Below are 27,410 nucleotides of genomic sequence, written 5' to 3'. Positions count from 1 at the left end.
CAGGCAGAGAGGCAGGCAGAGGCAGAGGGAGAAGCAGGCTCCCTGCCGAGCAAGGAGCCTGATGTGGGACTCGATCCCAGGACGCTGGGATCATGACCTGAGCTGAAGGCAGCCGCTTAACCAACTGAGCCACCCAGGCGTCCCAAAACTAGGCATGTATTAAATACTTATTAAATTAATAAATATAGACTAATTTACAAGTTACAGGTAGAAGTATTTTTTGAAAGTGGCAAAATGCTATGCAAGTATTCCTAAAAGGCTACACAGCTCATATTATAGTTGGTCTTCATGACTCCAGATTCTAATATTTGCAAATTCATTTACTTGTTTACATTCATTTGGAACTACAAAATCCATACTTGAAGTACTTTCATGGTCATGTGAGAACATGTATAGAGTGGTGAAAAATGTGCCTGATACCCATGTTCCCAAATGAGGTCGAACAAGGTAATACTCTGCTTTATTGTTTTAGCTCTCATAATATAAACAAATGTTCTTCTGAAAGATTTAGTATCATGCTTTTTGCATTTTTGTGGTTTTTTTTTTTTTTTTTTTGGTGATTTTGCTATTTCAGATGGCCCCCCAAGCCCCCTGAAGTGCTGTGTGGTGTTTCCAAGTTTAAGGAGGCTGTGATATGCCTTATGGAGAAAATGTATGTGCTAGATAAACTTCATTCAGGCATGAGTTACATTACAGTATGGCTGGCCATGAGCTCAATGTTAATGAAACATTATATGTTAAATAAGTGTCTTTAAACAGAAACACACATAAAACAAAGTTATGTATTGACTGGTTGATGAAAACTTGTAACCAGAGGCTCATAGGAACTTAACCCTGTACTTCTCTTAGGAGCAATATTAAATATTTTCTAACTCAGTGTTTGTGGCAACTTTATACAACATTAACTACTGTGAAAAATGAAAACTGACTGTACTTCTTCAGTTCTAAAACCAACAGCTCCCTATAACCTACAGAATGAAATAAGAATATGGTAATTTTTTAACCTCAGATACACTGCTCACCACAATCTGTACCACTGACGCAGACTTTTTGTTCAGCCAAAACAGTGTATTCTTCATCACGTTATGCCTCATTTGGCAGGATGTGTCATCCCAAGTCTGCTAGGATGATTTCCTGCCTTATCTCCCCCATCAGACTTGGCCTTGTAGACTAAGACCATGTCATAATCATCATCACACCCAACATAGTGTGCCACCCCTATATCCTTCTATCCATCCTATATCCACTCATATCCTGTGGATCCCTACTCTGCAGTAGGCCTATGCAAGTCCAGTGCCAGAAACTGGAGATGCAAAGACTTAAATAAGATGCAGTATAGCTATTGCCCTAAATGAACTTACACAGAGTAGACCCTAGAGGACTCTGACATAAATGAGGTAAAAATCTCCAGGAGGAAACAAGCCCGTCTCTCACCCTAGCAAAAATGTCATAGACTAATTCAGGAATGTTTCCAGGTATGAAAGAAATCTGCTGGTTTGGTAAAACAGAAGGCAGATATTAAACTAGGTATTTCTAGTTGAACATCACTCTCAAACAATTCAAACAATTGTTATTAGGCCTATAACGCACAGGATTTGATATCCTTACTTGAAACCTGGTAGTTTCCAAAAAGTTAATATCAGACAAAGATTCTTTGTCTTCTAGAAACTAAAACATGAGTGAAAAAATAAGGATAGAAAGAAGGGGTGGGGAGAGAAATAATCATCATTACCATCATACCAGTTACTATTACTATATTATGCTCTGTTGTAAGTGCTATGTGTGTTAAACATCTTACATTCATTTTTTTCATTTAATGTTCACAAAAGCCCTTTGAAGTAGGTATTGTTATTCCCATTTTGACCAAAAGATTAAGTAACCTAAGATCGCTCAATGAAAAGTTGATCCAGAATTCAAGGCCAGGTCCTTTTGACTCCATAGCCTGTATATGCTTTTGTTTCAGGTTATAGTGCCTCTGAAATGTGATTGAAAAGAAGAGGTAAGTATTAAATAAATCATCTTTACAGTGTTATTTATATTTGCTTATAAAACAAGCAAGGAAAAATAAATACCAACAACCCCACCTTTATTTTAAGTAGTCAGTTTGAAGTAAGTATTCTTCCTCTACAGTGAGGGAAAGTGGCTGAAGCCTGAAAGACAAGTGCAGGACTGCTGAAGATTTGGGGGCAAGTTTACATTGAATATTTGGCACTCTAGAACACCTCCAAGGGGTTAAGATTTCCTCAGGTTCTTTTGAAAATCCCCTTGGAAAATACAGCTGGCATTTTGTTAGTAGGTGACTTAAGCTAGTGCTTGTTAGTACAAGTGACCCTTGAACAACATGATTTGAACCGAGCGGGTCCACTTATATGAAGATTTTTTTCAAAAAATACAGTATGCAGTCAGTGTATTTTTCTCCTTAATAAGATTTTCTTTACTCTTACTTTCTTGCAAGAATACAGTATATAATACATATAACATATAAAATAAGTGTTAATTGATTGTTGATGTTATTGGTAAGACTTCCAGTCAGCAGCAGACTACTAGTATATTAGTTTTCAGGGAGTTAAAAGTTATATGTGGATTTCTGACTGCACGAGAGGGTTGGCACCCCTACCCCCATGTTGTTCAAGGATCAACCATATTCTTCTGAAGCTACTTTTACCCTTCACTAAAGGATTAAGTTCTGTTACAAATGAAAATAAAAAGTCAAATGCTTATAAGTTTCCCAATTTACAGAGTTCCACCCATATATCCAGCAGTAAAGCCCAGAAATGAATTTGAGATGTGAATATATCAAAAAACAAAATTATAAAAAAAAAATAATAAGATTATACGTGCAGAGAAGGGTTAACATAGCAGACTTGATAGCTATTTTTTTGAAAAGCTTGCTTATGAGGCTGGCCCTTGGCTGGCATTTGGGAACTTGGGTTTGGAGAAGCTTCCCACCATTCCCAGAACTGGTTAAAACTGGCTCACTATGCCTAAACTGTTTGGAAAAACAACACAATTTATGCTGAACACCTGCTTTCCTTCTGGGATTCTGGAATTTTGGGACATGCCACTGCAAAGGGTACATACGTGAGCTGTCTCCAACTAAAAACCCTGGGTACTCAGTTCCTAATAAGCTTCCTTGCTTGGCAACATTTCACATATGTTGTCTCAAATCATTGCTGGGGAATTAAATGTGTCTCATGTAACTCTACTGGGAGAGGTCATTTGGAAGCTTGTGCCTGGTTTCTGCTGGACTTTGCCCCATGTGCCTTTTCTCTTTGCTGATTTGGTTTTGTATCCTTTTGCTGTAATAAATCACAGCCATGAGTATGACTATATGTTCAGTCCTATGAGTTTGTGCTAAGGAATCAATCATTAAACTTTGTTGTCAGGTGGTGTCAGTTGGTGTCAGAAGTGGGATTTAAAAGCCCAACCTGACTCATTGAAATATGGTAAAAGCATAGTTTGAGAAAAGTTTGAAGGGATAGGGAATGGTCAACCCTTGGTGTCTGAGTAGATATGAAGTCATTCATCTATGGTATGAAAGAGCTGCTATCTGTTTTGAGAGGTAAAAGTTACCTACAAAATTTTAACATGATAGATCCAATCCAGGAGAGTTGGCTTCACAGCTTCCCTAACTGCTTTTGTTAGCAGTGAAGGGAAAAGGAGCAAATGTCTTTGGTTTTTGTTCACTCAGGTGGCAAGAGAAAATGATCAAAAAATTTCCAAAGGTGAGCTTTGGATAGGCCAAAAAATTCTAAAAGTTTGCATTGTTTTCCCCTTCAAGTGGGAGGGAATGGAAAGTTAAATTGGTTCCCAGCACTGGAGCACAATTTTAGATAAACCAGAGGGGAAAAAAGAGAGAAAAACACTCCAGCCATTTCTTCAGCTTAGCCATTGTCACCTCTGTTACTACAATAGCCAAGTATTGCTTCCTTCCCATCTTCTCTTGCATTCCAGCAGGGATCTTCCCCAGCAGCTTTAATATTAACCCTGTAAATGCCAAAAGTATTGCTAGGTGTTTGAGTAAATTTACAATGGAAAAGGGGAGGGAATTTAAAAAATGGTCTTATGGCTATTGTATCTGAATATATGGTAAAATGGATATAAAAATAATATGCTTTTAATTTCATAAATGCTAGAGGAATCATCCTGACTAAAGAAAGCTGCAAATTGTGTTAGTAGAACACTACCTTCTTGATTCTGCCATGGTGAGTGGGTTAAAATTTAAAATGAATACTGGAAATAGAATAAAGTCTCTAGAACAAAAAATTTTTGCTTATGGAAGCCTCTATAAAAAGGGAGGTAATGCAATCTCCAGATAGAGACACACCTTGGGAATTTTAAAAACAGTTTTTAGTTTGCTAATGTGCTCTTAATAAAATCAGATCTCTGATCTTTAGAGGCTGATGATCTCCCTGTGTGGTGTGCAAATATGTAATTTGGACAATACCAAAGGGCTTAAGAAAGCCTCGCTTGTCACTTGAACTTGGAACACTGCTGCCTGGTCCTGTGGCACCTTGGCTTTGCTGCTGCTGAAGAAAAGTTGCTGGCTTCTTTTGGAATCCTAAATCCACAGATCCCATTGTCTAGACCTGACTCTAAACAAAAACCTGACACAGTCTGTTGTGAGCTGTTTCAGCATCAGAATGTGCTGTGCTAAACTGAAAGCAAGCATAAGCTCAATGACTCTGACCCTGGAACTGTTCTAAGTTTAGGACACCTCTCTGTGGGACCTGAAATTTTGAAAATATCATGAGTATATTGTCTGTACTATCTGAGTCACATACAAATGCCTGTAGGAAAGGGTTTTTTTTTTGATGGGACCATCTAAAATCAAGCTGATCATTGGCTTATATTAAGTATAGAGACTGACTGCATTCCTAATTTGTGATTCCTGCCGAAAGTTACAAGCTGGCATAGGGCACACCACAAGGAGTGTGACCCCTCTGCCCATTCCTGACAGATTGGACTCTTGATTTCCTTTGGGAGATGTCTCACTGCTGTTCACTTGTGTTCAACTCCACAGCTTAGTTGCAGTTTGCAACAGAAGACTAATAGACTCTACCTTTCTCACCTTTCTCCTGGTATACACACCTTAGAAAGACAATCTGATTATTAAACACTGCTGTTCCCAAAAAGGGACTGATCTTTTCTAGGCTGCTCACCAGATAAACAGGACAAAAGGGGTGGGAGGTTATGTACACTCATTTTGAAATTTTTTTGTAATTCAGGATTTTGACCTGACCAATTCCTAAATATGATGTGTCTTTCTGGTGAAGTTGTATAAAAATTATTTTCTATAAAAATCTTTTGTCCTTCTTATATATACAATCCTTCCAGAGAAAAGGTCTAGATCAGAGTAGCCGATGATTAAAAAAAAAGTAAAATTATGATTGCTAAATGAAATACACTGATTTTGTAACAAAGGAGAAAAAAATAAAAAATAAAACCCTGGCATCTGGGAAGGGAGGAAAGCATTAAAATCTTTGCTTTTTCAAACTGTTCCTGGAAACTTTCCTCTCTTCCTGAAGGAAAACTCCCCATGCTGGCTTTCCAAGCTTCTGCAAGTGCTTTGAATTCAATTTGACCGCTGAGTCTATAATCACACAAGACAGTGTGACTAAGAGACAAAAGGCAGTGGCCCCAGCTCCTTCACTTCCATACAGAACACCTCCAGATGTTATATACATTCATGAGGCAGATGACCTGGTATCTTAGACAAGCAAATCTATTTGAGATTGCCTGCCTTAGGCAGTCCCTCTGAAACCAAGGGCTGAACTAAATTGTTTGGACTGAGAACCCGTGGGTGGGAAGTACCACACTGGGCCTAATGCATGTCCTCCTTGGGGTGCTCTAGCAATTAATCATAAATTTTGTTTCCAGGTACCATGTATGCCCTCTGGGATTGTATTTCTTGTGTGTGCCCTAATATCATGACACTGCCTGAGCCCTGGAAGGTGTTCAGGTCAGCTTCAATTTAGCCAGAATTGTGCTATACCTGAACTGACAACATGGGCCAGGTGAAAAAATGGTTAATAGAGAAACTTAAGGAGGAAGCCACCTTGCTTTCTAAGATGGACTTTAATGGTTATTGGGATTTGTTTAAATTGGTGAAGTCCAGGATCCCTAAAAAGCATAACTGGGACCCATACTGCGGCTGCTCTTATTCTGTGTGTAAAGTCCTACCGATCATAATTTTTCTGTAAAGATGCCTTGGTCAAGAGCAAAGGGGGTGATATATGTAGAAAAGAGTTAACATAAGCAAGCCTGACTGATATTCTTTGGAAGTCTTGCTTACCAGGTTGGCCTTTGGCTGGCATTGGGGAACTTGGTTTTTCAGAGGGTTCCCAATATTCCCAGAAGTTGTAACTGTGGTTCAATAAGCCTAAACGGTGAAGACCACATAGTTTGTGTTGAATGCCTGCTTTCCCTCTGCGATTCTGGAATTTGGGTACCTAGGTGGAGGGTACATGCCTCTGTTATCAGGTCCCAGTAAAAATCCTGGGTACTCAAGTTCCTAACAAGCTTTCTTGCTTGACAGCACTTCACATGTGTTGTCTCAAATCACTGCTGGGGGAATTAAGCTCATTCTGTGACTCTCCTGGGAGAGAACCCTTGGAAGCTTGTCCCTGGTTTCCCTTGGACTTCTCTCCATGTGCCTTTCCCCTTTGCTGATTTTGGTTTGTATCCTTTCACTGTAGTAAATCATAGCCATGAGTATGACTACATGCTTAATCTTGTGAGTCCTCCAACGAAATTATCAAAATTGGAGGTGGTCTTGGGGTCCCCCTGACACACTGTATGAAAATTTTTTCTGTTTAGGATAAGAAGCATAGACTTTGGCGTTTCAAATCACAATTATGTCAGTTACCATCTATGCAACCTTGGAAAGATTACATTTTAAAAAATGTTTTATTTATTTATTTGAGAGAGAGAGAGGGAAAGCACAGAGGGAGAGTGACAGGGAGAAGCAGACTCCCCCCTGTATGGAGAGCCCAACATGGGGTTTGATCCCAGGACCCAGAAATCATGATCTGAGCCAAAGGCAGATGTTTACCTGACTTAGCCATTCAGGCACCCTGAAAGATTACTTAATAATGTCTCTTAGCTCCAGCTGTCCTATTTGTAAAATGGGGCTACTATCTATGTCTTAGGGTTTGTATAAAGATTCAATGAGAGAATGCTTTCAGAAGTGTCTAGCACAGGTTCTGGCACGGAGTGGGAGATTAATTAACTGTTAATTCCCCTGGCTGACTGAGAGATGAAAAAGGCTATGAGGACTGAAGAGGTCACCAAATCAGCCATAAAAATTTCAAAGAAAACTTTCACATCAGAGATCCACCTACTTTTGGAAGGCTCAGATCCAATTCGTCTTGAAACCAAGCAGGAAACTGTACCAACATATTTCACTACAAACCTCTCTGGTGTTTAGTAATATTTCCATGCAATTTCAGTTAAGAGTATTCTGCTTTGTACATGGAGGAAGGAGGAGAGAATATGCTCCCTTAAAGGAAAATATGCTGAAGTGAGATGATGTGGTTTCATCCTACACACAGTGTAGGGGCATGCCCAGCTGGTGAGCCATATTATTTCTTCCAAGCACAAGGTCTACACATTTTATTTTATTTATTTATTTTTAAATATTTATTTATTTGTCAGAGAGAGAGAGAGGGAGAGACAGAGAGAGCACAAGCAGGGGAAGCAGCAGGTAGAGGGAGAAGCAGGCTTCCCGCTGAGCAAGGAGCCCAATGTGGGACTCGATCCCAGAACGCTGGGATCATGGCCTGAGCCGAAGGCAGAGGCTTAACTGAATGAGCCACCCAGGTGTCCCAAGGTCTACACATTTTAAAGCATCACATGCCCTAAGCACCTACCATGTGTTGTGTCCTTTCCCTCAAATCACCTCTCTTAACTCTACAACCACCTCATATATATTTATTATTATCTGCCTTGTACAGACAAAGGAGCAAGTTGAGAGAGGTTGTGTGCCTCGCCCAAGGTCCACCTGATAATCAGTTGTTTTTATCCCTGTGCTGTCTCCCTGTCATGACTGCCAATACTCAGTAGACATTTTTCTTACACTAAGGAGACTGCAATAAATAGCGGACTTCCTTCCAAGGAAGAGTCTGTTATAACACAAGTGACAACATGCAGGTCACCCTCATATCAGGAATTAGGAATGTGTGTCAAAACTTATTTTTAAAGGTTAGGGACAGGGCAAAAGCAGTGACTTGCTGGAAATGGATAAAAGGAACTCAGCATTACCAAATCAAGCAGCATGGGTCTCTGCCGTTTACCAAGTGTTTTCATTATCACTTTTAATCTTATCATCACAATGTATTAGTGAGGACAAATGACATTATCCTCACTTGAAAGATGAAGTAACTCATATAGCAAAGAGAAATAATGTACTCAATGTAACTCAGCAAATAAACGGAAGTACCAGCATTAGAACCAAGATCTTTTTGACTCCAAGTATAGATGCAATAGGAGGAACTATGGAACCATTTATCAAAATACTTAGTCCGGGCATTAGTAGACTATGTATAAGCATCTCTCTAATCTTCCCCTGCTTGGCTGCATTTTTATCAATCTCATTTTAAGTACTGCAATATCCCTTGACTATTTTTCTGGCTTCAGTCTTTCTTCATGTGAATTTATCTTTGCAGGCTACCAGTGAGAAATAATGTAAGAATGAGCACCATCATATTTAATTTCTACTTCCTGGTTATGTGTTCTTGGGCAAAACATTTAACTTATAAGCTTCTGTTCTGTATCTGTAAAATGGGAATAATATTTGCCTGATAGAGTACATTTTGGACATGGGTTTGAAATCTGCTTCTTTGTGCCTTCCATTTTTTCAACTATAAGGTAAAGATAATACCAATTTCATAAGCTGGTTGTAAGGATTCAATTAGATGGTGCCTGTAAAGTACATAGCATAACTGCTTAATCCACAGTGGGAGCTTAAAAAATGGTAGACAGCCTAAGGGTTGTCAGTTAGAAATGTGGGAGCTGAAAGGAGGGAATGAAGACTGATTTTACATGGGTTGGTCAGAAAAGGCCTCATGAAAAGGGAACATTTGAGCAGAGACTTAAGGGCATGAACAATGCCCATTTCTAAGGGAGAAAGTGCACATGTAAGGCCTTGAAATGAGAAAATGTTTTGTTGTATTTCACAAATAGCAAGGATGCCAAGGTGACTGGAAAAGATTGAGGGGAATCAGAGAAATACCAGGTAGTCTTATCAGGGAGGGCCTTTTAAAAGCTTGGAATTAGATGGGGAACCATGATAGGGTTTTGAGAAGTGATATGATTTGCCTTATTTATATATATTTAAAGTCTCTCTGTTTTTCAGAAAAGGAGACTGAAGGGGTAGGGGAGTTGCTTGGGTGGAGGCCGAGGGGCTAGTTAAGATACCACTGCAATAATCTGGCCAACAGATTAATGTAGCTTGGCCTAGGGTTAGTTGTGGAGGCAGTGAGAAGTAGATTTAGAATATATTTTGAATGTAAAACCAACAGAATTTGCTTATGAGTTGGATGGAGAAATGAAAGAGGAGTCAACAATAACTCTAAGGTTTCTGGTCTGAAAAACATTTATAATTTTCAGGGTAAATTTAAAATTGCTTGACAAAAATTTATCTTTTTCCAGATTTCAAAAGGCACAGAAATTTGTCAAGGATAATATTTTTACTTCTTATATAGAAAAGTATACCCAAAATTTATATACTGAGTCAAAAGTAGAAATTTTCCCCAAATGGTATAGATTGTCCTCATCAATCTTGTCTCCCAGTGTTTGTTTATAAGACATCTGTTTTCTTAAACAGTATGAACATTACATTTCAATGTTTTAATCCTTGACAATGTGGTATTACAAAAAATTTGCTTTTCTTCTCTTACTGCTCAGTTCAGTCATCTTCCTATGTCCTTACACCTTACTAGTCACTTGTTATTTCATTTTCCTCTGTGTTTTCTTTTTCATTTCCCTCAGAATATTAGTGTTTTTGGACTGGTTTCTAAGAGATCATTTATGACTAAGGATGTTAATCATTTGCCATGCATTGCAAATTACATACCATGTGTTCTCACCACCATTCTACTGTGATGTTTTGCTTCTACAGAAGTTGTGTGTTCAAATATAATAAAGTCCTGCTTAAAAACAAAAAGGAATGAATTTGCCATTTAATGAGCTGAGGAAGAATATGAGAGGAACAGGTTTGGGGACAGGTAGGAATCAGGAGTTTAGTTCTGATTATGTTTATTTTATTTTTTAAAAAGATTTTATTTATTTGATAGAGAGCGAGAGAGAGAGCAAGGACAAAAGCAGGGGGAGCGGTAGAGGGAGAAGCTGGCTCCCCACTGAACAGGAAACCTGACACAGGGCTTGATCCTAGGTCCCTGGGATCATGACCTGAGCCAAAGGCAGACACTTAATAATGGAGCCACTCAGCAGTCCCTAGTTTTGACTATGTTTAATTTGAAATGTCAATTAGACATAAGGTGGGATTGTTGAATAGCCAGCTGTGTGTAAAAATACCTAGAGTTCAGGGTGGAGCCTGGGCTGAAAATACACACTTTTGGAGTTGTAACTGTATATATGACATTTAAAGCCACAAGACTGAATGAGATCACCTAGATAATGAGGCTAGTAAGGGAAGAGATCAGAAGACTGACGTATCTTGAGTACCAAAACATGCTAGGCAATGTGAATTTTTAAAATATGAGATAACGTATGGGTAATCCTACTTTGATGATAACCATATGGCCATGTCATTACTTTGCTCAACAAATTTACATGAAATAAAGCCAAGCTCCCTTGCCTCGTAGTCTAGGTTTCATACAGTTCCTGTTCCTAAAACTTTACAATTCCCATTTTTCAAGTAATCTAGTCTGCATTCTAGCCATGCCTTGTGCTTTCTACCATTAACTTCTTTCTTCAAGCTGTCCTGGCTGCTAGAGAATGTTCTCCCCTTATCAGTCCAACAAAAATCCTATCCATCTCAAAATTCGGTTCATCTGCTACCTCTTATACAAAGCCCTTCCTGATCACCCAGGTCAGCAGGAATCTTAATCAACTTTGACTTCTAGTGCCCTTTCTCTCTGACTATTCTTAGAACCCACTGCATGAACTACATTATAATGATTATTTTTTGTATGAGAAGCCACAGTACTCTCAAAGGAAAGGACCATGCCTTATTCTTTGGCATTTAGCACAGTGCCTCAAAAATAAAAAGTTTGCTGGTAAACAGAGTGTGAAATACAACTAAGTGTATACTTTACCTACATCTGGCTGTGCTTCTGTAATAGGAATTATAAAGATAGTTTGAAGAAATCAGAAGATGAAATTTTTACAAATGTATAAAACTGAGCTTCAAAAAACCCACAAAAAATCTGGGCTTCATTTATACATTTAAAGTATTTTTCTAGATGATAAATTACCTCACTAATTTAATCCTTCCTTGGAATAAATCAGGAAGCATGATGGCATAGGAATTAGGAGCACAGCTCCAGAGTCACACACTTAGGTTTGTATCTGGTTCTGATATTTACTATGACATTGGGCAGGTTATTTAACCTCTTTTGTGCCTGAGTTTCCCCATCTCAGTGAGGACAGGATGGATATTTACCTTCAGAATACTTGTTTGTTTTGTTTTCTTTTCTTTTCCTTATTTAAATTCAGTTCAGTTAACATATACTATATTATTAGTTTCAGAGGTAGAATTTAGTGGTTCATCAGTTGCATATAATACCCAGTGCTGATTACATCAAGTGTCCTCCTTAATGCCATCACCCATTGCTCCACCCACCTCCCCTCCAGCAACCCCCAATTTGTTTCCTAGAGTTAAGAGCCTCTTATACTTTGTCTCCCTCTCTATTTTCATCTTATTTTATTTCTCCTTCCCTTCCCCTATGTTTTTAGGATTAAATGAGATAACACATATATGGCACTGAGAATAGTGCCTTAATAAATACTATTATTAAAAAATTTTTATTCTGAACATTTGGCTAATGATCATCATTACTTTTCATGTGTAGACAGTATCCCACAGTTTATAAAACACTTTTATATACATTGCCTTATTTATTGCTTCTAACTTACAGGGGAGAAAACTGAGATATAGAGAGGGAGGTGTGCCTTGTTCAAGGTTGCCCAGCTAACCTTTTGGATTCCCAGTCCAACGTTCCACCTCTAGATCACAGCCTTCCCTCTATTCCATCTCCTCAATAATTTCAACAATAGAGACACTTAAAAACTGTGAGTTTCCAGTTTGATTCAGTGTTTAAGGCACTGTTAAGGCATAGGATGCTTATTTTATTACTAAAACTTATAATTTAGAAAAATATATATCTCCCCCACCCAACTCAGGTAGCCTTTATTATTTTTTTTTAAATTTCTTTTCAGTGTTCCAGAATAGAAAATTATATATTTCTTAAATAAATAACCTGAAGAAATATAAATCACCCTTCCTAGAAGGAGTATTTTTCCCCTTTAATTAGACTGCTAATATACCAGATTAGAGTTTTTAAGACCTATTTAAGAAGTAGCTATATTATTCTTTTAAATCTTTTGTTACCTAGTTTCTTTTGTTGTAAATATTATGTAAACAGTTTACTAGATGACTTCTACCTATAAACTCAAGTGTCCTGTGGTCAAAATACTCTAGAGACATCTTTCCTTATAATATCATTTTTGAAAATAAAGCAACTGAGAGTCTTGGGCTCTAGTCCTCCATAGTCATCAACTGCATGTATGCTCTCAAACAAGCCATGCCACCTCAGGCCCTCACTTTCGCCACCTGTTGACTGACACTAATACCACCCGCCTTGCTACCTCTCCAAGCTGACAACAAAAGGACTGAGATTATTCTGTAAATGCATTTTGCACCTCAGTACAATCTCTTGGTTTCTTCCAGGCAAGCATTTTTTTTTGTGTGTGTGGCTTAATGGCGAGATACATGTGGTGGGGAAGTAATGGGAGGGAGAAGAACTGAGAAGAAGAGGACATAGGTGAGATTGTGTATGCTTTGGTAAAGAGTTTGGACTGTTGCCCACTAGAACCACTGATGCCTTTTAAGCAGGAAGGAGATAAGATATCATCAAACCTATGTTTCAGAAAAATAACTCAAGAGTCAGTAAGTAGGATTGATAGGAGGTGGGGTATACAAGACTGGAGTCAAGGGGAAGGAAGCCATGGATTTAATCTAGCTATGAAGATTTGAGTAATGGGGATAGTCAGGAAGGAAAGGAAAAGGAAGGAGAGGAAAAGAACAAATTTGAGAGAAGTTTAGAGGCAAACTGATATTGTGACTGACTAGATATTAGTTGTGTTCCAATCCACAATCATTGTTCTTATTCTCTAAATCTTGATCATTTCAGGATATTGGAAAACCTCAAATAATTAGATATAGTGATATTAAAATGCCTGGAGGAAAAAAAAAATAAAAGCTGGAGGGAATGGAGCAAGCTCAGCAGTGGTAACTTTAACATGTATCTCACTGATTAGATGCCTCATCTTGCTTTATCTTAAAAACAAAGCTTTTAAGATATAGGTAGTTCAATGGTATTAAAGTTTTTCCTTCTGGTTCTTTCTTTCTTTCTTTCTTTCTTTCTTCCTTTCTTTCTTTCTTTCTTTCTTTCTCTTTAATCAGACAGTCTAATATAAATTGAAAATCAATCCCACTGCAATATTAGAGGCATTAACATATGAAAGTCATTGAAATGCAGAATATTTTAAAAATTGGTGCTTGGGGGTGCCTGGGTGGCTCAGTGGGTTAAAGCCTCTGCCTTTGGCTCAGGTCATGGTCCCAGGGTCCTAGGATCAAGCCCCGCATCGGGCTCTCTGCTCAGTGGGGAACCTGCTTCCCTCTCTCCTTCTCTGCCTGTTTCTCTGCCTACTTGTGATCTCTCTCTGTTAAATAAATAAATAAAATTCTTAAAAAAGAAATTGGTGCTTGGAGCTGTAATTTATTGCCTTTATTACATGGTCTCTAATGTTGATTTTCTAGTTTTATTATCCTACTGCTCTTATTTTATTTTATTTTATTTTATTTTATTTATTTTCTACTCTTAATTTTAAAGTAGAGCTCTGTAATCTATTAGCAGAGTTTTAAAAGGAGCCAGTGATCTTAAAAAGCACTGGCCACAAGAAAACTTGGGTTTTAGTGTTGGCTCTGCTATTTATCATGTGACATAAATAAAGTGTATCATTTTATCATGCTTTGATTCTTGCATCTGTAAAATGACAGCATTGGCCTTGATACCTCAGAGATTCCTTTTAAATATATTAATGATTCTAATGATACATTATTTTGTCTGGTTTAGAACATTTGGGTATTTTTTAAGTAAATACCCATCATTTCTCTAAAGAAAGAATTCACTGCTATCATGCTTTCTTTAGCTATAAGCCTTTCCTACCTCTTCTACCTCTCTCCACTTAAGACAATTATAACAGATACTGCTCACTATGTGGTAGTAGTTTATATTCACTTATTTCTTACCATAACTCTCTGAGCTAGATATTACTATTTTCCTTTCAAAGAAAGAAAGGTGAAGAAATAAACATTCAGCATGGCCAAGTAAGTTGCCCAGTGTCATACAGCAGGTATCTGATGGAGTGGGAATTAGATATAGGTCTAACTACAACCAAAATTTTTATTTTTAACTGTTATTCTGTTTCCACTTACCCAGGATCTCTCTGCGCAAGGCTCAGGTCAAATTCATTTCAATGCCTTCCCTTACCACTGCAGGCTAAAATTACCTGTCCTTCCAACTATGGGTATAAATTTGTAATGTAATTTGCTTTAAATGTGTTTTCACTAGATTGTGAACTCTTCAAGGTCAGTAACAATTTCTTTTATTTCTGTATCATTAGCGTCACATGGAGGTTGGCAGAGTGGCTGCTCAGCAAATGTTCTGCCATATGGAAGAACAAATATATGAATGAAATGCAAATTAAACTACTTATCTTTCCTTATGTGGCAAATTGGATATCCTTGTGTTATCGATAAAGTCAAACATCATCCAACAGTAGTTTGTAGATACAGACTCTAAGTTCTACAAGGGTAAGAACTATGTCACTTTTCTCAGCATTATGTTCCCACTGCTGATCTTAGTGCTTAATGTAATAAAGGTGGATGGGTGACAGAGAAAGGAATCCACATACTCTAAATTTGTAAGGCTTTCCCCCCAGTTAATTTAAACAAACACTTAAGGAGGGCCTTTCACTCTGAAAAACCCTGCTAGAAGCTTGTTTATACATTTCCTTTAAACATAGATGAAGAAAGAAAAAAATGATAAGCTATCATTATGGGGGGGGGAAACTAGAAAGCAAGAGAAAAATACAAATACATTCATTACTTTTAGAATATAAAATGTCTGATATTGTATTTTGGAATGTATACGTGTTTGTCTTCCTGGGGATTCACATCTACAGATCTAAAGGAAGAAATATTCTCGTGGGAAGAATGAGGGCTGTGTGATTACACATAAGTGACAAGACACACAGGGTACTCACTAAGGCTAATTAGGCTAGGGTCCTAAGGCTAATCTGCCATTACCATCCTCCTTCCCCAGTACTCCCCAGTCATGTTATAAACAGAACACCACACCTTCTGGTTGCAGGTAGAGCTTCTCTGAGTGATGTGCACAGGAGTAGGCAAAAGAAGGAAAACATAGGAAAGGGGAAAGTGTTGTGGGATAAAAAGAAGGAGGGAAGAGTAGAAAGAAGGGAAGTGAATAAAAAGGATAAAATGGGACTAGAAAGAAGGGGAGGGGTGGAAAGAAGGAGGGAAAAGGGAAAAAGGAAAAGGAAGGTTGGTGTAAGTTACTAACAACCTCACACTGACTGAGTGGCACTGGGCCAGTGCCCAGTAGGTCCAAAGGGGAACCAGGAAGCTGGCAGGGGCCCCTTGCTCTGACTCAGAGGCAGTGGGGAGTAGTAGTAGGGGTTAGGATCATTCCTCAACTTTGGGACTCAACTACTTCAATACCAACTACCTCTCAATGCCCACGTAGGCAAATGGGCCACTGATGTTCACATGGCTCTAACACATCCAAGAGGTAGAGCTTAATGGCCAAAGCTTGGGGCACCAGGGTGGTTCAGTTGGTTAAGCATCTGCCTTTGGCTCAGGTCATAATCCCAGAGTTCCAGGAACAAGCCCCGCATCAGGCTCCATGTTCAATGGGGAGTCTGCTTCTCCTTCTCTCTCTGCCCCTCTCCCCCTGCTTGTGTGCATGTGCGCTCTCTCAAATAAATCAAATATTTGTTTAAAAAAATGGCCAAAGCTCTGGTAGTGAATATTACTTCTCTTGTTAACTGTTATTAGCAAAACAGACAGCAAAACAACAAAAATCAAGTAACTCAATGTTCCCAGCACCTTGACAATCAGCTTTTCTGAGAAGGTCTGTGTCTGCTTCTATTCTGGTCGTCCCACAGTGTTCAGTTCAGTGGTATACCCACCAGACATTTAGTAAATAGTTGGACAGCTGGAAAATCTTAACATGAAGTATTGTTTTGATTGGGGGTGGGGGTGCAGAAGAATGTTTACTATGTCCTATGCTGAGAAATCAGTCTCTGCTTTGTGGAGAAAAGGCTGAAGACACAATAAGACTCCCGGAGTTAAGTCTTATGTTATTTGTTATTAAAGAGGCAAGGTCTTAAGATGTGCCTTTTAACAGTCTTTAGTTTGGTTGTAATTTAAGATGACTTTTGCAAATTAGATCCTAATCCTTGCAGACACAGATGGCTGTTACAGAATAGCCCTGCAAAAACACTAGTCATTTGACTTGAAAGAGTATTCAGACAAGGATGAAGGGCCATTAACTCTCACCCTACCCCTGGCTCTAGGAGGTCTAAGGAGTCCTGGGTGGGCTTTAGATCTGGGTCTAGAATCTGGGTGGGCCTAGGGCTTCTTTCCTCATTTGGAACAGTTTCCCTAGGTCACTCTGGAATCAGGGATTTAGGTCAGACTGGAGAGCATTACCATTTGAAAACAGTAACTAAATGCTTATGTGTGAGGTACCATGCTGGGAACTTCAGGGGGGGTAGACATGAACATGATATGGACAGCCTTTGTAAAAAAAATTATAGAACAACAGGACTTCTATGAGAGAGGAATATACAAACTGCAATGGGTACATAGGTGAGGAGCTTGGGAGAAGGGAAGGGCTTCTGAAAGAGGATGACATTTGAGCTAGTCATTAAAAGATGAAGTCAAACAGGCCAGGAAAAGTGGGGAGGGTGGATATTCAAGGATGAGAGAACACGTTCCAGAGCACAGAGGCATGAGAGTCTCTTGTGTCTTCCATGAATAGTGAGCAATCTCTTTTCTCCTGGTGATAGAAATATGTAATGAGAGGCAGAACTTAAAGTGGGAAAGGGAGGTATGGACCAGATTGTGAAGAGTTTTTGAAAAACATTCTCCGCAGTCTATCCTTATCCTAGGGCTATAAGGAACTATTATGAGTTTTTAAACAAGAAAGGGAATGATCAGAATGGGACTTCAGAAAAATCACTCTGCGCAGATAATATCAGGTTGACCAAGGACCATAAAATGGATCTGTAATGGATTATCAGGAAGCTCTTGATTCTTCCTAGAGAATCAAGCCTCTGGTTAGACTTTTCCTCTGGGAAACTGGGACAAACATGATCTAAACTGGCCTTAAAGTAGAAATAGGATAGGGATGAAAGGGACACTTGGAGAAGAGACTGTTAACTGGATTGAATAGTGTTCTTCAGCAGAGTAAAGGGTGAATGATTGAGATTTAAATCAAGAGTGCATTTTCTCTAAGACTAGGTGACTGACCCTCCATTTAGGGCAAATTCACAGTGAACACAGTCTGCACTGAAAAGGCTGAGTGTTGGATTGGTAGAACTTTAGGTTGGGCAGGAAGCAGGCCCAAGAGCCTTCTGCATTTCACTTCACAGTTCCCTTATTTATTTGTGGCAGCAACCTATAGCCTACATTTCTACCTTGCGGGAAGAGGTCATTAATACTGACCATAAAATCCAACTTCTTTAGAGATTGTTCCCCCTCACCCTACCTCCAGTAATCAGGTTTAAAAATTAATTTGAAAGAAAATAAAGCTTAATTATAAAAGCCAGCAAAGTCCCTTAGACTCCATCACTTCTAATACTTTCATTTCCAAATGAAAGGCCCAGAAGCCGAGTGCGAGTGCCTTAAAACCAAGGGTTGTGATCTTAGAAGTTCTCATCACAAGAGAAAAAAAATTTATAACTACATATGACAAAGGATATTAGCTAGACTTATTGCGGCAATCATTTTGCAGTGTTCACAAATATTGAATTATGTTGTACACTTGAAACCAATATAAAGTTATATGTTAATTATACTTAAATTTAACAAACAAACAAACCAAGAATTGGGAGAGACTAAGTTAACTAAGTTAGCTCCTAAATTTTGTAAGTTCTTTAAGAGAGATGTTCATCATAGATTCATCACAGAACAGTAAGTATGAGAACCAGGGTGATATTGAACCCTTTGTTAGTGGCTCTTTCCTAAGTGGCTACACATTTATAGTTTAACTTCAGTGTCAAAATTAGTTTCTTACCTGGCTATGCAGTACACAAAGCATGTAAACATATGTGTTCCCTGGACATGTCTGTGTGTGTGATATATGAACAAAGAGGAAGAGCTTGGAGCAGTAGGTGGGGCTAGTGAGAGAGGAGCCAATGGCAGCATCTCTGGTCCATTCTAGTTTCCTTGGCTTAGACATAAGTAGTAGGATCCTCATCCCACCTAAGAATTTTGTGGCTGAGTGGTAGGGCTAGACATATACCGCTGGTTTCTGTCTCTGCTCTGCAAATCTGACAGCCACTGTGAGGGACTAAGATGAACCTTAATCAAATTCTTGGTTTTGTGTTTTAGATGAAGTCTAAGTTAGTAGATCTCATAATTATTAGATCAAAATGGAATCACAGAATATTAAGATTTACTGTGTATCTTAGAGGTAAGCTAGTCTAAGCGCCATCCCTCTTAAAGTAGGAACACTGGGAATGAATCCTTCTCCATATAAGTCCAGTATTGCTGAAAAGGGATCATTTAGTAGTTGCTGGTTATCTCCAATGACAGGAAAACCAGTACTTCACAACACAAGACATTCATTCCCTCCTTAGAAAATACTTTCTTATATTGGGCCAAAATTGCCTCCTATAACTTTCAAATCATTGGTCTCAGTTCTCTGTCCTTAGAAACTCACAAAGTAAGATCCCTCTTTTTCATGGCAGGCCTTCAAGTAGCTGAAGACAACAATCAAGTCTCCCATGGCTTTTCCATCTTTAGAGGAAATGTTCATCAAATGACATGATTCCCAGTTCCCTCATCTTCCCATTAGCCCTGCTGTGGACATGCTCTTTTTTTCTTCAGGCTTTATTAGCATGTAGTCTAAGGGCTCTTTGTGGGCAAGTTTATCTTAGTACACAGTTGAATAGGACCATTAAGTTATCTTCTTGTTGGGATTATACCTCCAAAAAAGCAGCTAGCATTTTGTTAGCAGCCACAACACAATAATGTATTTTCAGCTCAATTCAAACATAACCTCTGATAATGAGTGGTCTTTCCATTCCAAATGTGAGTAATTAATTCTCTAAATCTAATGTGGGAATCTCTCTCTTTCTATCCTGAATATTTCTGTAAAATTCCTATAGGTTCATTTTTGTTTATTGTTTCAGTATTTTAAGGTTTTCTTGAATCTTATTTTTCATAATCCATACATCTGATAAAGTCTTCATACAAGGTCCAATAAGCATGGTGAGTAATAAAGGATTAAATACAGAACCTCTTGGTTTCCTCTAGGGAGAGGACAATCACTTAGTCAACACTTTTTGGATACCATCATTTAATCAGCAACAAAACTACCTAACTATAGATTTACATCTTTCTACTTTGCCCCAGGACACTATTAGAGACCATCAAATACCTTGCTGAAATATAGAAATACAGTGAATTTAAGTCACCCTCTGTGACTTTCCAGGATAGTAAGAACTATCAAATCACAAAATACTCTTGGTTTAGCATGACTTAGTGAACCTATAATCACTGACCCTGACTGAATTGTTAAGCTGTTAAGCACACAATTCTCAGATCTACTCTGAGGTGTACAGAGATGAGATCTTGGGAGAGCTTATATGGATGCTGGAATAGGGGAAACAGCTAGGAAGGAAGAAAGACCCAGTACCTAATTTCTTCTATAGGCTCCTGGGTACAAGTCTGTCAGCCTGGGTACATACCTTCTCTGAAGGCTGAGGAGAGAATGGTGTGCAAAACAAAATACTCCTAGGTGTGTGGTCTTGTAGTAGGCTGTACCATGGGACTTTTCTTGGGCTACTTTGACCAGCCCTAATAATGGGATATCTCCCACTGGACACATTTCCTAAAACAGGCATATGAACTTACGTCTCTTCTAGGAAAGGTACTCAGCAACTTGAACTCATCCCATGGATATCCTTTGGAAGCTACAAAATCAAAGACAATCTGGAGCTTATTGCTGGCCAGGAACCGCCGCTCAAGGAACTCTCCACTGGGGGTCCGGATCCGCAGTTTGCTCACAGGTTCAGCATTTTCTTCCTTTGGCTCTGGAGGCAGGGCCTGCTCTAAGGAGAGCCGGATGGCCTAAAGAAGGCAAAAACCAGGTGTCAAAGTGTATGATAGGACTGTGGGAAGTGGGGGCAGGGAGAGCCTAGAAGAAAGCTGCTGCTTTGTATTAACTCATCGAGTCCATTTATTAACCGATCCTGATGCTTGACTATAGAATCATGTTTTTCATATTCTTAATATTAACTCAATAAGCAATTAATTAAAATAAGTCCCACCTTGATGACATGTATTATTAAACTGACAGATAATCACATAGGAAAGAAATGTAATTTAATTGTTTTTACTGAAGAACTCAGGTGTTTGTGATTTAGGAAGGAGGTATCAAATACCCAATTGCTTCCTTTCTAGTGTATGAATTAAGGCTATTAGAAACCTTTACAAAAGACAAACATGTAAATAATGTATTTGAAAAACATACATTTTCCAAGTCAAAATAACTAAAGAGTTTGTAGAATACTAAACATTAACATCAAAATGGAGTGGAAAGATTCACTTGGGGTGATGAAAAACTTTGGAAATCGTGGTGATGGCTGCATGACATTATGAATATAATTAATGCCCCTGAATTGTACACTTAAAAATGGTTACAAAGGCAAATTTCTGTTATAGATATATATGTTGCTGCAATAAAAAGAAGTGGAATGGAATGGAGAGAAATTAAAATATCAGGTATATTGGAGGTAGGAGAACATAGTCCTAGTTCCAGCCTTGTCACTAACTTGCTGTGGGATTTGGCCAAATCCAGATTTCTGGATCTAGAAGTGGCCCAAACTCTTCATTTCACAGGTAAGAATACCTCAAATAGGTGGAGTATACTGTTGAGAGATCTCATGGCTAGAGCTGGGCTTGAACCCAGGTTTCCTAGTTATCGACCTATAATATTGCATAATTTCACATTCATGATACATTCCATTGGATACTCCACTGGAAGTCAGAAGGTCTCTGATGTAGGAATCTATGGCAGAAACTCACGAAAACCTTTTTGTTTCCATTACCTCAGGAGGCTTCTTAGGTAAATAAGTCTGGTATTGGCATGCTCATTCTCAGTTATATTCTTGCCTGGTTACTTTGACATTTTCATGTTCCCAATTTGTCATCAATAGAAAAACAAAATATTCCCTCAATTGATCTACAACTATTTTTTAAAATTTATTTATTTATTTGAGAAAGAGAAAGAGAGAGAGAGAGAACAAGCATAAGCAGGGGTAGGAGCAGAGGGAGAGGGACAAGCAGACTCTGTGCTGAGCACAGAAGCCGATACGGGGCCCGATCCCATGACCCTGAGATCACGACTTGAGCTGAAATCAAGAGTTGGAGGCTTAAATGACTGAACCACCCAGGCATCCAAATCTACAACTATTATAATCATGTAACATGAGTGAGAGAAATTGGGATTTCTGTTCTCTAAATCCTTAACAGCAATTTTCAAAGTTGGTGTCACTCTTCCAACTGGGGGAAAAATATTTAAGAAATTCTATAAACAATTCTTGGGCCAAGGGGAACTATAAATAAAGGATACAGAATATCTAGAAAACAATGATTGTTGAAACACATCATGTTGGAATTCATGGGATTCATCCACAGCTCAGAGGAAATTCATAGCCTTAAAATTCTTATATTATTGGAAAAGAACAAACAAGAATAGGCTCAGTCAGTAGAACATGTGACCCTTGATCTCAGGGTCATGAGTTCAAGACCCACATTAGGTGTAGACCTTACTTTGGGGGGAAAAAATGAAGAACTAGACTAAAAAACTAGGGGGGAAAAAACAATAAAAGAGGTGGGGAGGGGCACCTGGGTGGCTCAGTGGGTTAAAGCCTCTGCCTTTGGCTCGGATCATGATCCCAGGGTCCTGGGATCGAGCCCCGCATAGGGCTCTCTGCTCTGCAGGGAGCCTGCTTCCTCCTCTCTGCCTGTCTCTCTGCCTATTGGCGATCTCTGTCTGCAAAATAAATAAATCTTTAAAAAAATAGGTGGGGAAAAAAGCTTAGAAGAAAATAATTAGAGGGGTGCCTGGGTGGCTCAGTTAGTTAAGCATCTGCCTTTGGCTCAGGTCATGATCCCAGGGTACTGGGATTGGACCCCACATTGGGCTCCCTGTTCAGTGGGAAGTCTGCTTCTTCCTCTGCCCCCTTATCTCCTTAAATGTATTTAAAATAAACAGAGAAACAAAGTTTGCTCAGACAACAGTACCAATAAGAAAGTAACTCTCTGTCATTCAGGATAATTTGGTTGGTTGTAATACTTCAGTATTTGTAAAAAAAAAAAAAAAACACTAAGAATTTCTGCAGTGTACAGTAAAAGCTATGACTCTCAAGTAATTTTCCTTCTTGAGGCACAGGATAATATCACCTGCCTTAGGGGACTATAAAAGATGGGAATCACATATAAGACATATGTGAAGTTTCCAGTGTAGTGTGTGATATATAATAGGCTTCAGTGAATGCTTGCTTGGGGCTGCACTGGTTAAATAGTCCTATAATCTCATTTTTATATGGGAAATTGAGGCCAAGAAATGGTGACATAAGAAATTTAATCCAAAAATCAGAATAATAGGAAGTTAAACCAGTTATTTTTGCCCTTCCCTCCTTCCTTCCTTGGATAGCATGAGTAGAAATTTATCTAATATTGGTGTTTTGGTCAGCAATGAGTTTCAGATGAATATTTTCAAATATTAAACTATTTTAGTAGCACTGTCATATATTAATAACCCAATGAATAGATAAACCTGTGTTTATCAAAATTAAATTCCAGTTGTACTATATCTATTCTAGCATTCTCTATCCTGTACATGGTTATTTAATGTCTGGCTTTCCCACTAGCTTGTAACCTCTGTAAGACTGGAAACATGTCTTCTTAAGAGTAATGCATAGCACAAAATAGATACTCAATATGTATTTGATAAGAGAAGGAATAAACTAAAATGTTAAGTGAAATAACATGCAGAAATGTTCAGTATGGTGATAAGCACACAGCTGGTGCTAAATGTTAAAAGAATCTGACTCTCATGGGCTTTACCTCTAGTAACCAAGAACTAATCATTCCTTTCTCTGAGGTCTGATTTCCTCCAGCATCAACTTTCAGATTAATTTTCTACATACATGTCCTTTAAGGGCTAACCAAGAGTTGCTTGGAGGGATAAACAACCTCTGTGGATTAGAGTTGTGTACATTTTCAAAACTATTAAGTGGTATCATTTGACTATTGTTTTTCAAAGAGTTATTTATTTATTTTAGAGAGAGAAAGAGAGAGAGGGAGAGCATGTGAGCGGGAGGGGCAGAGGGCAAGAGAGAGAGAATCTCAAGCAGATTCCATGCTCAGTGTGGAACTGGGTGCAGGGCTCAATCTCCTGACCCTGAGATCAACACCTGAGCTGAAACCAAGAGCTGGACGCTTAAAAGACTGTACCAACTGAGCAGGCACCCTTCATTTGACTATTTTTTAACACCATGGTTCTTTAAAAGTATGTCTTTGATGGCCAACAGACACATGAAAAGATGCTTATTATCACTTACCTTCAGGGAGATACAAATCTAAATTACGAGGTATTACCTTACATCTGTCAAAATGGCTAAAATCAATAACACAAGAAACAACAGGTATTGGCAAGGATGTGGAAAAAAAGGAACCCTCTTGCACTGCTGGGTGGGAATGTAAACTGATGCAGCCACTCTGGAAAACAGTATGGCGGCTCCTCAAAAAGTTAAAAACAGAACTACCCTACAATCCAGCAATTGCACTACTGGGTATTTACCCAAAGAATACAAAAACACTAACTCAAAGAGATACATGCACCCCTATGTTGATTTATTTAGTTTAAATATTTTATTTATCTATTTGACAGAGAGTGAGAGCACAAGTAGGGGAAGCAGCAGAAGGAGAGGGAGAATCAGGCTTCCTGCTGGGCATAGCCTGACACAGGGCTTGATCCCAGGACCTTGGGATCATGAGTAGAGCCCAACACAGACACTTAACCAGCTGAGCCACCCAGGCACTCTAACCCTATGTTTATACAGAAGCATTATTTATAATAGCCAAGATATGGAAGCAGTCCATGTATCCATCAATTGATGAATGGATAAAGAAGAGGTGGTATATACAATGTGAATATTATTCAGCCATAAAAAAGGATGAAATCCTGCCATTTGCAACAACATGGATGGAGCTACAGAGTATAATGCTAAGTGAAATAAGTCAGTCAGAGAAAGACAAATACAATATAATTTCACACATTTGTGGAGTTTAAGAAACAAAACCAGTGAGCAAAGGAGAAAAATGAGAGAGAGAAAGATACAAACCAAGAAAGAGACTTGTAATTATTGAGAACAAACTGATGGTTACCAGAGAGGAGGTGGCTAGGGGATGAGTGAAATAGGTGATGGGGATAAAGGAGTGCTCTTATCAGGATGAGCATTCGGTGATGTATGGAATTGCTGGATCACTATATTGTACATTTGAAACTAATATAATACTACATGTTAAATGGAATTAAAATAAAAACTTAAAAAATACTATGTCCTTGAGATTAAAAAATATTTTTCCTGATTATAAAAATAATGTATATAATCATTGCAAAAATAAATAAGAAAAGCATTACAATTAATTTCCATATTCAGGGGCACCTGGGTGGCTCAGATGGTTAAGTGTGTGCCTTTGGTTCAGGTCATGATCCCAAGGTCCTGGATTGAGCCCTGCATCGGGCTCCCCACTCAGTGGGGAGTCTGCTTCTCCCTCTCCCTCTACCCCTCCACCTTCTCATGCTCTCTCTCAAATGAATAAATAAAATCTTAAAAAATAAAACAAAAGAAATTAATTTCCATATTCACCATCAAGAGATAGTCACAGCTATCATTTGAGTGTTTACATCTATTGATTTTTTAACCATTTTTAAGTGTACAATTTAGTGGCCTTAAGTACGTTCACAATGTTGTATTACTATCACCACCATTTATTTATATTACTATATATACTATATATTCTATATATGGTAATATATACTATATTATACTATATTACTACTTTTATATTATATTACTATCACCACCATTTATTTCTAAAACTTTTTCATCACCACACTCTTCATCAATTTTTGTGCATACTTTAATATGATCTATTTTAAGCTTTTTAAAACAAAACTTGAATCATTATTATATTGTACAATTCTTTATCTTTTGTCCAAAGTCATGTATTTTGTCACTGTTTTAAAGTTTTTATTGAAATATAACATGGATATGAAAAAATGCATTGTATAGAGATAGTGTGCAACAGTGTACAACTTGATAAATTTTCAGAAGTGAACATACCTATTTAAGTGGCACCCTGATCAAGCATCTCAGAAGTCCTTTTGTCCCCTTCCTAAAAATTATCTTCCTTAATCACTATCCTGACTTCTAATACTGCAGTTTAAAAAACTTAAATAATTAAATGTGATGTGTGGCTAGGAAATAGGCTTTGGCTATGACAGAGGTTCAAATCTTGGCTATTAGGCATATGACAGTCTTTATGAACTTCAGTTAACCCATATAAAGAAATAGGGCTGATAATACCTTTCTCGAAAAGGTTTTAGTATAAAGTGCAATAATGTTGGGGTGCCTGGGTGGCTCAGTGGGTTAAGCCGCTGCCTTCAGCTCAGGTCATGATCTCAGGGTCCTGGGATTGAGTCCTGCATCGGGCTCTCTGCTCAGCAGGGAGCCTGCTTCCCTCTCTCTCTCTCTCTGCCTGCCTCTCCGTCTACTTGTGATCTCTCTCTGTCAAATAAATTAATAAAATCTTAAAAAAAAGTGCAATAATGTTTATAAAACACTTAGCAAGTGACGACACATGGCCAGCACTCAGTAAATCCCTAGCATGGAACCTCATGATGTAATACTGTGCTCAACAGATGACAGTTGTTGTTGGTGTTGTTACCATTATTATAATCCCTCTGCTCCTACTTTAAATCAGAACTTAATGTGATATTTCCTGGTTTCTCCTCCTGTTCTCCCCTTAATCCACCTGTCTGCTTGCTTTCTATTTTGACATTTCCCTCCACGGTATAACAACAGAGGCTACATTATTGTCTGAACTTAACCAATTATACTACAGAAGAATAAACAACAGTAGCTCATTACCACACTCATTGTGCAGACAATATCTGCTTCCTCAATGCACCCACTCTCTAGGGCTTTTCCCCAGAATGGAAATAGACCTCAGATATCCCACACCAGTGGTCCCAATGAGAAAAACAATGAAGAGATATTAGGTAAGTTGGCAACCTTGGGATCTGAATACCCAAGTTTGACTGGCAAAAAAGAACAAACATACATCAGTAGCTCAGTTTCAAATATACTGGCTAAAAACAAAGGCCTCATATAAGTAAACACTGTTATAAAACAGTGACATAAAAGACACCTACATTTGAATAGGAGTCACAGTATAAACACCATTGTTAAACTTCAGTTAGGTTTGCTCAACAAATATATTTTATTTGCATTATTTTAGGTTTGTATCAAAGCAAGGAAACCTAGTATACGTTGGAAATAAAAACTGACCTTGGACTTTTTGTTTTGCTAAAAAATACGAATACTTAAAACATTCACATCTGAGGGATGAGAAATGGGGACTTCTTTCAAGTGAAATTTGGTAGTAAAGACAGACACCCAGAAAAGACAGTTTCTACACAATTACATTTTTTTTAAACAGGAAAAATAATATATATTCACACCAATCTCTTACAATAAAAATCAAGGACTGACTTAAATTATACACACACATATACAAATACATGCATACATGACATGCACATATTATCTTCTAA

At 38.3% G+C, this 27,410-nt stretch overlaps 1 protein-coding gene across 1 annotated transcript in view; it reads right to left on the bottom strand.

The window, feature by feature from the left end:
• The window catches only part of FAF1 (Fas associated factor 1), a 278,132-nt gene that overhangs the window by 20,176 nt on the left and 230,546 nt on the right, over positions 1-27,410 (bottom strand). Inside the window, exon 13 of the mRNA XM_032846635.1 lies at positions 20,414-20,629. Within this exon, the coding sequence (XP_032702526.1) occupies positions 20,414-20,629 (216 nt within the window). The remainder of the gene's footprint in view (positions 1-20,413; positions 20,630-27,410) is intronic.

The sequence above is a fragment of the Lontra canadensis genome, unplaced genomic scaffold (assembly GCF_010015895.1).
Source record: "Lontra canadensis isolate GAN:19392208 unplaced genomic scaffold, GSC_riverotter_1.0 scaffold179, whole genome shotgun sequence".
Taxonomy (NCBI): domain Eukaryota; kingdom Metazoa; phylum Chordata; class Mammalia; order Carnivora; family Mustelidae; genus Lontra; species Lontra canadensis.
Note: the sequence above shows the minus strand (reverse complement) of the source record. Positions and strands in the feature narration are given on the sequence as shown.